Source organism: Rhinopithecus bieti, unplaced genomic scaffold (genome assembly GCF_001698545.2).
Source record: "Rhinopithecus bieti isolate Rb0 unplaced genomic scaffold, ASM169854v2 scaffold_3062, whole genome shotgun sequence".
Classification (NCBI taxonomy): Eukaryota; Metazoa; Chordata; class Mammalia; order Primates; family Cercopithecidae; genus Rhinopithecus; species Rhinopithecus bieti.
Window position 1 is genome coordinate 2,831,752 of NW_016804432.1, and position 12,143 is coordinate 2,843,894.

The 12,143-nt window shown below is 38.8% G+C and overlaps 1 protein-coding gene and 1 pseudogene across 1 annotated transcript in view; one reads left to right on the plus strand and one right to left on the minus strand.

Annotated features, from left to right (window-relative positions):
- The window catches only part of PDE11A (phosphodiesterase 11A), a 466,948-nt gene that overhangs the window by 60,688 nt on the left and 394,117 nt on the right, over positions 1-12,143 (plus strand). The window contains exon 2 of the mRNA XM_017868289.1: positions 5,353-5,511. Within this exon, the coding sequence (XP_017723778.1) occupies positions 5,353-5,511 (159 nt within the window). The remainder of the gene's footprint in view (positions 1-5,352; positions 5,512-12,143) is intronic.
- On the minus strand, positions 1,347-3,341 carry LOC108527096 (succinate dehydrogenase [ubiquinone] cytochrome b small subunit, mitochondrial pseudogene; annotated as a pseudogene).

Consider the following 12,143-nt stretch of genomic DNA (forward strand, 5'->3'; position numbering starts at 1 on the left):
GGCTTTGTTTACCTACTTAAGCCTCAGCAATGGCGGGCACCCCTCCCCCAGCCTCGCTGCTGCCTTGCGGTTAGATCACAGACTGCTGTGGTAGCAATGAGGGAGGCTCCGTGGCAGTGGGACCCTCCTGGCCAGGTGTGGGATATAATCTCCTGGTGTGCCCGGTTGCTTAAAGCACAGTATTGGGGTGGGAGTTACCCAATTTTTCAGGTGTTGTGTGTCTCAGTTCCCCTGGCTAAGAAAAGGGATTCCCTTCCCCCTTGTGCTGCCCAGGTGAGGCGATGCCTCACCCTGCTTCAGCTCTCGCTGGTTGGGCTGCAACAACTGACCAGCACCGATTGTCCGGCACTCCATAGTGAGATGACCCCAGTACCTCAGTTGAAAATGCAGAAATCACCGGTCTTCTGTGTCGCTCGCGCTGGGAGTTGGAGACTGGAGCTGTTCCTATTCGGCCATCTTGCTCCGCCCCCAAATGTTTGATATGTTAATACAGTTACAAAGGAGACTTCTTCCCTAAACGGAACTTCTCTATATTTAGCAGCTTTCCAAACTCCACTTCTTAGGATTTAGAAATTAGTAGTGTGAGATATCAGCTTTTTCTAATTTTAATGTTTCCCAAGGACATGGATCCATCAGTAGCTGATATCAACCGAACAGAGGGGGAAATTTTCAAAACTTAAATTTTGTCTAATTTTCAGCAAAGTCTTTATGCATGAATTAACAGTCTTGCTCTTTGTCTATCCTTGTTGGGAAAAATACAGGAGATGTTTGATCATGTATTTAGTAATTAAACTGAATTCTCTTTAAGAGATTGGCAAATGAAGATGCAAAAGCTCATATATAATGTTTAGTTATACTCTGATTCTGGGGAAAAAATCTCATTAACTCACCAGAAAATGGGACTCAGTTGCACAGTTTCTTGAATACAAATCCTCTCAAACTTTTCCTCAAAGATTAAATTCTGGGCTGGGGGCAGTGGCTCACACCTGTGATCCCAGCATTTAGAGAGGCCAAAGTGGGAGGATTGCTTGAGGCCAATAATTTGAGACCAGACTGGACAATGTAGTGAGACCCTGTGTCTACAAAAAATAAAAAAGAATAGCTGGGTGTGGTGTTGTGTACCTGCAGTCCTAGCTACTTAGGGGGATGAAGCAGGAGGATTGCTTGAGCCCAGGACTTTGGATGCCGAAGGTGAGCTATGATTGCACCAAACAATTTTGTCTCAACAATGATCTTATCTGTTACTTCCTTTTTGTTGTTAGTGGAATGGCATGGCAGAGCAGAGGCAAAGAGAAGTACTTTTTAAGGTGTTAGGAATTACTTTTTAAGGTGTTAAGTCTAAAAGGTCAGAGCTTCCACAGCATGGCAACAGCTTTGCAGATGCCCCCATCATGATAGTTGAAATCACAAAGCCCAGCAAAGGTTAAAGTCAAGTGTGCCAAGTTAAAGTCAAGTGTGCCAAAAGGCCTGCCTTGGCAGCTTTCTGTGATGCGTCTTCAGACATAGTCTGAAACAACTTGTTCAAGGTCCCAGTGACTAAGGAGAGTGAGAGCTGTAGCCAGGGAGTAGTCCATCGCAGAGCAAGGATTCAAAGCAGGAGCTGGAAGCAGGAGGTAAACACTGGAGCTAAACACTGACAACCCCATCACCAGTCCAGTGGATAGATGCAGCCTTGGGAACAGAATGGTGGCTGGGTGGCAGGTGAACGTGCTGTGCTCCACACTATCCTGGGGTAGGTCGGCCCTAGGGATGTGCTGAGACATGGCAGGTCTGACCAGTGGGGTTCAAAGCAACAGAGATCAGCTTCCTTGGGTGCCACAGATTACACTCAACCTTCAGAGAACCACCACCTTGCTTGTGAATTATTTTTCTTTCTTTCTTTTTCTTGAGACGGAGTCTCATTCACCCAGGCTGGAGTGAAGTGGCATGATCTTGGCTCACTGCAACTTCCACCTCCTGGGTTCAAGCAATTCTCCTGCCTCAGCCTCCTGAGTAGCTGGAACTACAGGCACCTGGCACCATGGCCAGCTAATTTTTTGTGTTTTTAGTAGAGACAGAGTTTCACCATGCTGGCCAGGCTGGTCTCGAACTCCTGACCTCGTGATCCACTTGCCTCAGCCTCTCAACATGCTGAGATTACAGGCATGATCCACTGCACCTGGCTCCCCTGAATTGTTTTTCTAAAGAAGTAAAGCTTTCTTGTTCTAGTTGAAGCCTCCTCTATGCCTCTCCCTGATGCCACTTCCTTCCTTCCTCTCAGTGGGTAACCACTAATATAAATGTAGTGTTTATTATTCCCTTGCATGCTTTTATACTTTTGCTACAGATTTGAATCCATAAATGATATTTAGTATTATTTTTAAGTATTGTGGTATTATATAGATGGTATCAGACTGCTGCTTGTTTGTTTCACTTAACATTATGTTTCTGACATTTGTTCAGGTTGATACAGGCAGCTCTAATTTATTCATTTAAATTGTTGTATAATACACTACCAAACCACAAGATCATAATTTATTTTTCTCTTGATCAACATTCAAATGGCTTCACATTTTTAATTTTCATAGTTGATGTTGCAGTGAACATTTGTGTACCTCTCTTCTATATATTTAGAAAAGTGCTTCTACATATATGCCAAGTAATGGTACGTGGAGCCTTAGGACCTTTTCTATATTCTGCATAATTGCAGTGCAATCTTTTCAAAAGAACAAATTATTTAAAATATATTATTGAGCATGTATAATATGCATGCTAGGATGAAGCAGTAAATAAGAGAGACAAAATCTCTGCTGTCTTAGATTTTATATTTTAGTTGCAGGGAGAACAAGTAAACTGGTAAGATAATTGCAGAGAATCTAAGTGCTAAATAGTGGCCAATGCCATTCTTCTGCTTCAAGATCTTCAGAGGTTTTCCATTGCATTTGGGATTAAATATAACTCTTTCTAGGCCTGTGAGACTTGGCACCCTTTGGTCACTGCCTCCCTCTTTCACTCTCCCTTTGTCTCTCTATACTCTAGCCACATTAACCTTTGACTTTTTGGAACTTACTAAGCTTTTTCCTGCTTTAGGACCTTATATGTATTAGTTCATCTTCCTGGAAAGTTCTTTCCACCACTCTTTGCCTGGAAAATTCTTACTCATGATTGAGAAAACAGCTTATTTGTTCTGTTTTCAGAGAGAACTTCCTTGATCCCCTTAAAAATAGGTCCTTCATATTCAGTCTCTCTCATGCATTTTGCTTTTTTCTCAGTAACACTTACCACAATATATAAATACACATTTATACATTGTCTGCCTCACCTACTTGATTGCAACTTCCACCTAGCCCATAGCCTGACATGTAGTAGTTCCTCAGAGAAATTTAAAAATAATTAATACAGATTGCTGATTTTCTGAAAGTTTGGTCACATACTTATTTTGAGCAGGAGATTTGGTTTTGTTTGGGTTTTGATTTCCCTTTCTTTAATTGGACCCTCCTGTCTCTGGGGTTTAGGGTGGCCTTCATGTATCACCAGACCAGAACCCGTCCTCATAATGGCATTTAAAGACTCCTGGCCAGGCACTGTGGCTCCCAACACTTTGGGAGGCCAAGGCTAGTGGATCACCTGCAGTCAGGAGTTCGAGACCACCTTGCCAATATGGTGAAACCCCATCTCTACTAAAATACAACAACAACAAAAAATTTGCCAGGCATGGTGGCTTGCATCTGTAGTCCCAGCTACTTGGGAGGCTGAGGCAGGAGAATTGCTTGAACCTGGGAGGTGGAGGTTGCAGTGAGCTGAGATCGAATGACTGCATTCCAGCCTAGGTGACAGAGCTAGAATAGCATAGCATAGGCAGCAGTGCTTTTAAGCCTCTTTTAACAGGGGTGTGCAGAAGGTACAGGAAGAAGCCTCACTCCAACCCCTGGCTTGAAATAGTTTATCATCAGACTGGATGATAGTTTATCATCTACCTTGGAGCATTTTTAGTCACAGTTACCCTCTCAGGAGCCAATCTTTTTCTTTTTTTCCTTCCACCCTCCTTTTTCTCTCTCCTTCCCTTCTTTCCCTCCCTCCTTCCATCCATTCCTTCCTTCCTTGAAACTTAGTTGAAGGTATTATGATATTTCACTAACCAAATACTCTAGCATATATATCCTAAGAATAAGGACATTCTCCTGCATAATTATAACACTTGTATAATACCTAAGCAAGTTTATAATGATACCATTACATGACTGAACTTTCTCCAATTGTCCCTCCAAAAATATCCTTTATGGAATTTTCGGAATTTCTGGCAAAGGATCACATATTTTATTTGGATTTCAGGTCTCTTAAGTCTTCTTTAAACTGTTATAGCTCCCATGGTTTAACTTTATATTTATTTTTTAAAAATACTTTTTTTTGTCTCTCATGATCTTGACATTTTTTAAGCATCCAGGGTTAGGTTTCTGATAGAATGACTGATGATCTCTACCTTACTTAATTTTCATTTCCTGAATAATTAGATTCACGTTACACATTTGACTGTATTCTTGGTGATGTTGTGTCCTTCCTGTTGCATTATATCAGGAGGCACATGGTGTTAACTTTTCTTCTTAACAGTGATGCTAAGTTTACTTGTTTGAGGTGGTGTTCACCAGATTTATTCACTACAAAGACACCTTTTACCTTTGTAATAAGGAATCTTTGGGTGTGGCACCTTGAGACTGTATGACTATACTGTTTAAGTTAAACAGTTTTTCACCCAATGGTATTAGCATACTTAATGACCCTTGCTTGTAAACATAATTATATTGGTAGTTGCAAAATACATACTATATAATTTTATCATTTATTTTATATATTTTAGCTGGCATTCTATAGAGAAATTTTTTATCTCCCCATACCCCATATCTTTTGGGGAGGATTTTGAAATATCATTATGTACTCATAGACTCTTTTTTCACAGGATCCTTTTGACTAGAAATAAAGTAGTTCTATTTTGAACAGTTTTTCACAGTGTTTAGTATTTATTTCTCATGTAAGTTTCTTATATGACATTTCATATCCTGTCTTTTTGAAATAACACATTTTCATAAATCGCATACTATAGGCTTTCCTTAAAAACACTTTTCCCCAATTTTGATACGCTGCAGTTGGGCTTAAAGTCTCTGTCTTCATTTACTATGGCAAACAACTATGGTGTTGACTTATTTTGATTTATATTCCTTTGGTGAATTAAAAATGAAGTCAAATCTGTTATTGTGATTAAAAATCCATGGGGCTAAGTTCCCAGTGATAAGGTATCATACGCAGAAATAAACCTCTCTCTCCTTCTCCCTGACAATAATGCACATGCAGTTAATGCTTTCTTTGTTTTATTTTTAGGATCGACGATTCAATGATGAAATCGACAAGCTAACTGGATACAAGACAAAATCATTATTGTGCATGCCTATCCGAAGCAGTGATGGTGAGATTATTGGTGTGGCCCAAGCGATAAATAAGATTCCTGAAGGAGCTCCATTTACTGAAGATGATGAAAAAGTAAGATTTCATGCCTTTTGTGAATTCTACTTTCTTTCTTGGTCATTGATTGCTATTCTCCTTTAAAAGACAGGAATTATGTGAATAGCTGTTGTATTAGCCCATTCATGGATCAAAGAGCTTTTTCTCATGGTATACCAAATGAAATGGGAGTTTTTCGATATTTCATAGAATGTGGTAAAATTGAAAATAATTACTTCATCTTTTTTGTAGCTTGCTTTTCATTATAAGCCTCGGTAGTATTGTTGTTGTTCCCTGGTCTTTATCTTCCTTATAAGTAAGATAAGGATCACACTACCACACATGGCCTAAGGGAAGATAGAAAATATAGGAAGATTGCTGTGTTTCAGAAACTCAGCACTTTCTCCTATATTTTTGTAACTACAGTGAAGAATTGTTTTCTCAGTTCTTATATAAAATCCCAATAAAAACGAATGTTATTTAATTGTTATTCCAAATTGCTAATAAAAAGAACATTACTTTTGTCCCTGAAGAGTAATTGACCTTGGTGGAAGTAATGTACTTTGGCTCTGAAATTTTAAGTTCTTTCACTAGTAGTTTATTTACCAGCTTATATTAAAAGAGAGAGTCCTCAAAGGACTGAGGTTCTGGCTTTGAAGCTTCTACCATTATATTGAATAAAATCTGGTTGAATATTTATAAAATTTGTGATAAAAGCAAATCTCAAATTAGTTTGTTTAAGTTTGATGACTCTCATATTCCTATTTAATTAAAAAACACTTTATAATTTAACCTTCTGGATGTGGGTTTATTACTTGCCAATGCTAATTACAAATGCATTAAATTAATACAAATGTTCTGGCACAGAAGGTCAACATGAAATATGATTGTAAGGAAACAAGAAGGTTTTTAAGTGAAGAGAGTCCTTGATTTAGGTCATTTATATAGTGGAATTGAGATGGCCCAACTCTCCGTAAAGGTTTATGAATTCATAGAGCATGATAGGACCGCAAAAGATTTCTTACAATGGAGTAAACTGCTATGGCATACGAGGCACTTGTATTGGGATCATAGGAGGCACAAATATAAATCTCAATCATGTTATATCATCCAGGAGCTGCACAAGGCAGGAGACAAGAATCATCAGCAAGTTGTTCTCAGACAGGCTGGGGGCGCCTAGGAAAGAGAGGCTTGTTCTCACTTGGATCTGAAGAGGCTTCCTGGAAGAGGCAGTGTCTGAACTGTCCTCTGAAGCAAAAATAGGCCTCCATCAGACAGAATCAGATAAGAAAGAGAGGACGTTGTTTAGAAGTGAATATAAATGTAGGCACCTCATTCACAATAAAGATATTTCCATGGAATGTAAGATAAAGCAGAAATTTCATTTTGTGCCGTCATAGATGGCAGAGTACTGAGATGATGTGCCTCTTATACAGATTTAGATAGAAGGATTTGGGTTTTGTGTCTTTCCAAACATAACCACTACATACCCATGCCATCCCCCGAACAGTTTAGTTTGTATACAGATGATAGTCCTGCCTTGGCTCTGCTGCATTCATTTAAAAGGAACTCATTATATATTTAGTTCTTATCTTTGATTCCATTTATGTTAGATTTGTTTTCTGAACTTTTCTTGATGGACTTATACCTGTGAGATAGAGCTTCATGAGCTGTGAATAATTTAAAGGGAAGATCTGCACAGGACTTTGTACCTTTCTTGAGCAGCATCAGTGTTTAGTTCTATTAAGAATGAGAGCCTGGGACTGAGTCCCAGCTCAGCTAATGACAAGCAGCTGCTTGGATACACAGCTCACACTTATCTCTGACCTGAAGTTTTCTCATCTGTCAACTATACTATTCACCACTCTATAACCAGAGAATTAAATAAGATCATCAATGAGAAATACTTTGCAAAACTCAAGAAACTAGGCAAGTGTAAAATACAATTTTTTAAAATAATTAAACTAACATTTTCCCTGTGAGTTTTAAAATATTCTTCTTAATTTGTCACTTATCCCCAAGCAACTTTTTTCTTAGATTCAACCTTATCTGAGTATTTTCTGGCTTGACATGATATATTTTTCTCTTCTGTAGTTATCCCTTGTGCCACAGTGGCATTTTATCTTCCAGTCTCTACAATTCCCACAGCTGACTTGAAAACCCTACTCTAGTTTTGCTTCTTGTAAGAAATCCTACGAGTTAGTGCAGGTAGATTGTGTTCATGCAGGTGGCACCGGCTGGAGAGTATTTTATCTCAACAACTTCTGGATATGGTTATTGTTATTTCCTGAAAGGCTCCTATATATTGTAAATCAAACAGAAAAGATGAAGGAGAAAAGCAGAAGACCAAATCTAGAAGTGATTCACGGGAAAGTAGGTCTTCCAAATAAGGGAAGACAGCAAAGTATAATGGCTGTACTGGCCATATGGTGAGTCTATTTGGGTTGAATTACATCTCTGCCATGGCCGGAGTAACCTTGAGCAAGTTACTTAGCTTCCCTGGGCCACAATATTCTCCTCTTAGAAGAGGGGTGATAGTAACACTTATCTCACAGGGCTGTAAGGAGATTAAATGAGAGAATCTGGGGAAAGAACTTGGAAGAAAACTTAGGACGTAGTAGCTCTCATGAGTGATTGATTAGCTTTTCCTGACAGCACATGAATACATGTGAGGTATCATGTGTATCTCAGTCAGGTCTCAGTTTAAAAATTACCTTTGTCTAATTTAAGTCTATACATTCATATTAAGTGGACCTCCCAGGTTGCTGAATGGTGGTGCTGGGAGGGTGGCACACCCAGAGAAGGATCAGAAGCTCTGCACCTCTTCCCCTATACCTCGCCCTATGTATCTCTTCATCTGGCTGTTTCTGAGTTACAACCTTTTGGAATAAACTGGTATTCTATATGAGATATTGGATACACAAATGGACAATGACCAGTCCACGCATAACGATAGACCCACATTCTCTTCAGCAAGCAGCTTAGAAGGCCAAATCACAGTCTCTGTAGCAATCAGCCTAGCACAGCCAGGATTTGGTCAATGACTGCCACCTTCCCTATTTTTTTGCTCTCATCATGCCCTCCACCCCTGCATACTTACAACTCAGAGCCACTGAGAGAAAAGCCAAATATATTCTCTGAACTCATTACCTAAAATGTCGTGCTTCTAGTTACCTGCCTTCAGCTTCCCCATGCCAACAACCTCCACTCAGAACATACCTAAAGTCTTCTATTTTTTTCACCATAAAACTTGTGCACTCCCCTTTGAGTGTTCCAAATGCAAGCAATGGAGGCTGTCTTCCTTTTTATAGCACGATCTGAATAAATAACCTCTGTTTTTCTCATTTAAAGACAAATTTTATTAAATGCAATCTATATGCCAGATGCTCCTCCCATGTTTAATATCCAATTAAAAGGGGATATATTTCTTTATATAAAAGGGGATATGTTTCTTTATAAGTTCATGAATCTCTTGCCTTATTAATGCAGATACTCTTTTACTTGGTTGTGCAAGGTTATCCTTATATGTAGTAATTTGCATTCTATGTTTTAACCCAGGTATTTCTTACATATGTGTCCACATACGGATATACTCTACATTTGTCATTTTGGGAGATCATAAAATTTTCTTCTTTTCTTTTTCTACAGAGCCTAGTTTGCTTAGTCACTGTCCTATTAGTGAGAATTTGGATTTTTTCCCCCCTGTGTTTCACTAATACAAATAGCCCCTGAATGAACATCTTGAACAAATTACCTTTTTCTTTTGTGTTATTTCTTTGAGGGTATATTCCAAAGCCTGAAATTACTGAGTCAAAGGGCAAGAAAAGTTTTATAGCTCTCATTCCATGTTATGGATAGCTTTTTGAAATATTGAGCCCATTTACAGTGGTAGCAGTATGCGTACCTAATTTATCAGAGCTCTGCCAACTTCATTCACTTCACATTTTAAAACTCAAATTAGTTTTCCTTGGTCAGTCAAGCAGACTTCAGAAAACCTTCTCCAATGTTCAGTAGCATAAACTGCAGCAACCAAAGTAATTTCAATGTTACCTACAAGTAAGAAAACAAGGAAGCAAAAAGGAAGCCATGTCATGAGTGTTACATGAGAGGCTCTGGAGTCAGAAAGTCACCAAGGCAGGTTCAAGTCTTTGCTCTGCTGCTTATTAACTGAGTGACCTTCAGCAAGTGGCTGCATCTCTCTAGCCTCAGAACCTCCATCACAGGGTTGTTGTGTGGAGTAAAATAGATAATAGATGTAAAGTGCTTAGGGTAGCACTTATTATCAATAAATGAGCCTCATGAAAGTTCACCATGTATTTCAAAGCCAGACTAAAGTAATTTGAACCCTCTTCGTAATTTTACTTTATACACATAACTGCCATGTCATCATTCACATGGGTAGTGGTAAATTTGTTGCACATTAGCATAATATGATTTGTATGTCCTGATATCTTAAAATGTCAGCGTCTAGAGACTATAAGTTATGTTCTGTATAATTTCAAAACATTTTGTAATATGGAAATCAGTAAATCATTTGACTGAGATAAATTAAAAATTAAATGTGGTATACTCATTTCTGGGCTATTTATGTACCTAACATAATTGTGCATAGGACCACAATATTGTGTTTCTTGAAAATTCTATACCTATAATCCAGTGGCTGTGCTACATCATGTAATACATATACCCTGTAGTAGGAGAGACTGGAAAAATCACCAGGTCCATTCCCTGCCACCTTTTCCTTCATCCAGTGCAGGAAACTTTACCTGACAGATAGTCATCCAGCCTCTGCCTGAAAGCTTCCCTTTTAATGACTTTAAAATCCTCATGCTCTTTAAAGTTCTTGGATAATTAGCAATAATTTATGAGCAGTGGTGAGAGTTTGTATGAAATATAGCCTACTATATTCACATATTAATAATTTAAGTTCCATACTGACAAATTACTAGTTTGATAATTCACGTTGAAAGTACACACAAAGGCAGACCATGCAGGAGAGATGATTGGAATTTTCTGGTTCACTTTGTGGGTTTCAAACAAATGTTCCTATTTTTCAGCAATATGTATAAACTAGTTGAATTAGGTGGTATGACTAGACTCTTTGCATTCAATTAAGTCATTACTTTGTTATTCCTGGGTGAGTGAAGGAAGGTATTATTTTGGAGAATAAAATAATGAGACCTGGATAGGAGCAAACATTTGTGATCTATTAAGATGTGTGGGCGCGCTAGCATGAACCTGGGAAATGAAAATGAGCAAGGGCTCTTATCCGCCTTCCCGGGTTCCTATACCTCTGCCCTAAAAGTGTCATTTCATATTGCAGTGTTCCATAAAGTATTATATGTTTATTGCAGGTGCTTTCCAACAGCCAATGTATTAGCAGCTGTGGCTTAAAGTTCTTCTTTGGCTAATCTCTATAGACTTTTTTAGCCCTGGTCACCTCTCTTCAGCTCATGATTTGGAGTGTTTGGTTACCCGGCTGCTCTCCTTCATACTGACATGTTCCACCACCCCATAGAGCTGGGATGCAGCCAACTTGAGCTTGGTTGCTGAGGGGCTGGCTGTGTTCCAGGAGCTTGTTGCTGGTGATGCTGCCCTGCCAACTAGTGTTGAGGATGGTGCCTGAATGATGCTAATGAGTCTCTGCAGAAGCTGGAGTTTTGTTATCAGCAACAGGCCTGAGACTCACAGCCAGATAATAGGGAATAGGGAGAATTTTATAAATTCCTAGCCTCACATTTCTAATAGTATGAGGAGAACGTTTAGGATTCATGAGATGTCAAAGGTGCACAAGGTATTGAAGTTTACTGTAGTAATGAGGGGGATATTGACTGTGTCATGCTGAGAAGGGGCAACAAATTGATGGCCCCAGAAGACTGAATGCAGTTCACACGTGTATGATTTGCATGGGATTTGACTGGCATAGAACTGATTTTTTTTTAAAAAATTGGATTACCTTTAGACATGGCTGCAAGCTATAGTACTACTATAATAGCCAACCCTCAAACAACTAATCACCTTAATAAAGTCAATTTCATGGGAGCAAAGACAGATTTCTTCTGTCATGAATAGTTTCTACTAAAGGTACTTTTCAAAGGTACTTTTGAAGAGTTATTTTAAAAAATATTGTTATGTACATGAATAGTGGTATTACAACAACTCTACCAGGCAACTATTTTATGTTTCATATTAATTCACCATTGTCTTTATAAAAGATACACAAATGCTAAAAAAAAATTAACTAATTATTAAAAAATACCCTTTGTGTTCTCATTTCAATTTTTTTCCTTTTCTGTCTACATTCCAACTAAGTTAGATTTTTGAATCTGTTGAAATAAAACTGTAATTAAGCCCAGGTGAGATGGCTCACACCTGTAATCCCAGCACTTTGGGAGGCCGAGGCAGGCAGATCACGAGGTCAGGAGTTCGAGACCAGCTTGGCCAACATGGTGAAACCCTGTCTCTACTAAAGATACAAAAAAAATGTAGCCAGTGTGGTAGCGTGCGCCTGTAATCCCAGCTACTTGGGAGGCTGAGGCAGGAGAATTGCTTGAACCTGGGAGGCAGAGGTTGCAGTGAGCCAAGATCGTGTCATTCCACTCCAGCCTGGGTGACAGGGCAAGACTCCGTCTCAAAAAAAAAAAAAAAAAAAAAAAAATTTTAAAATTAAA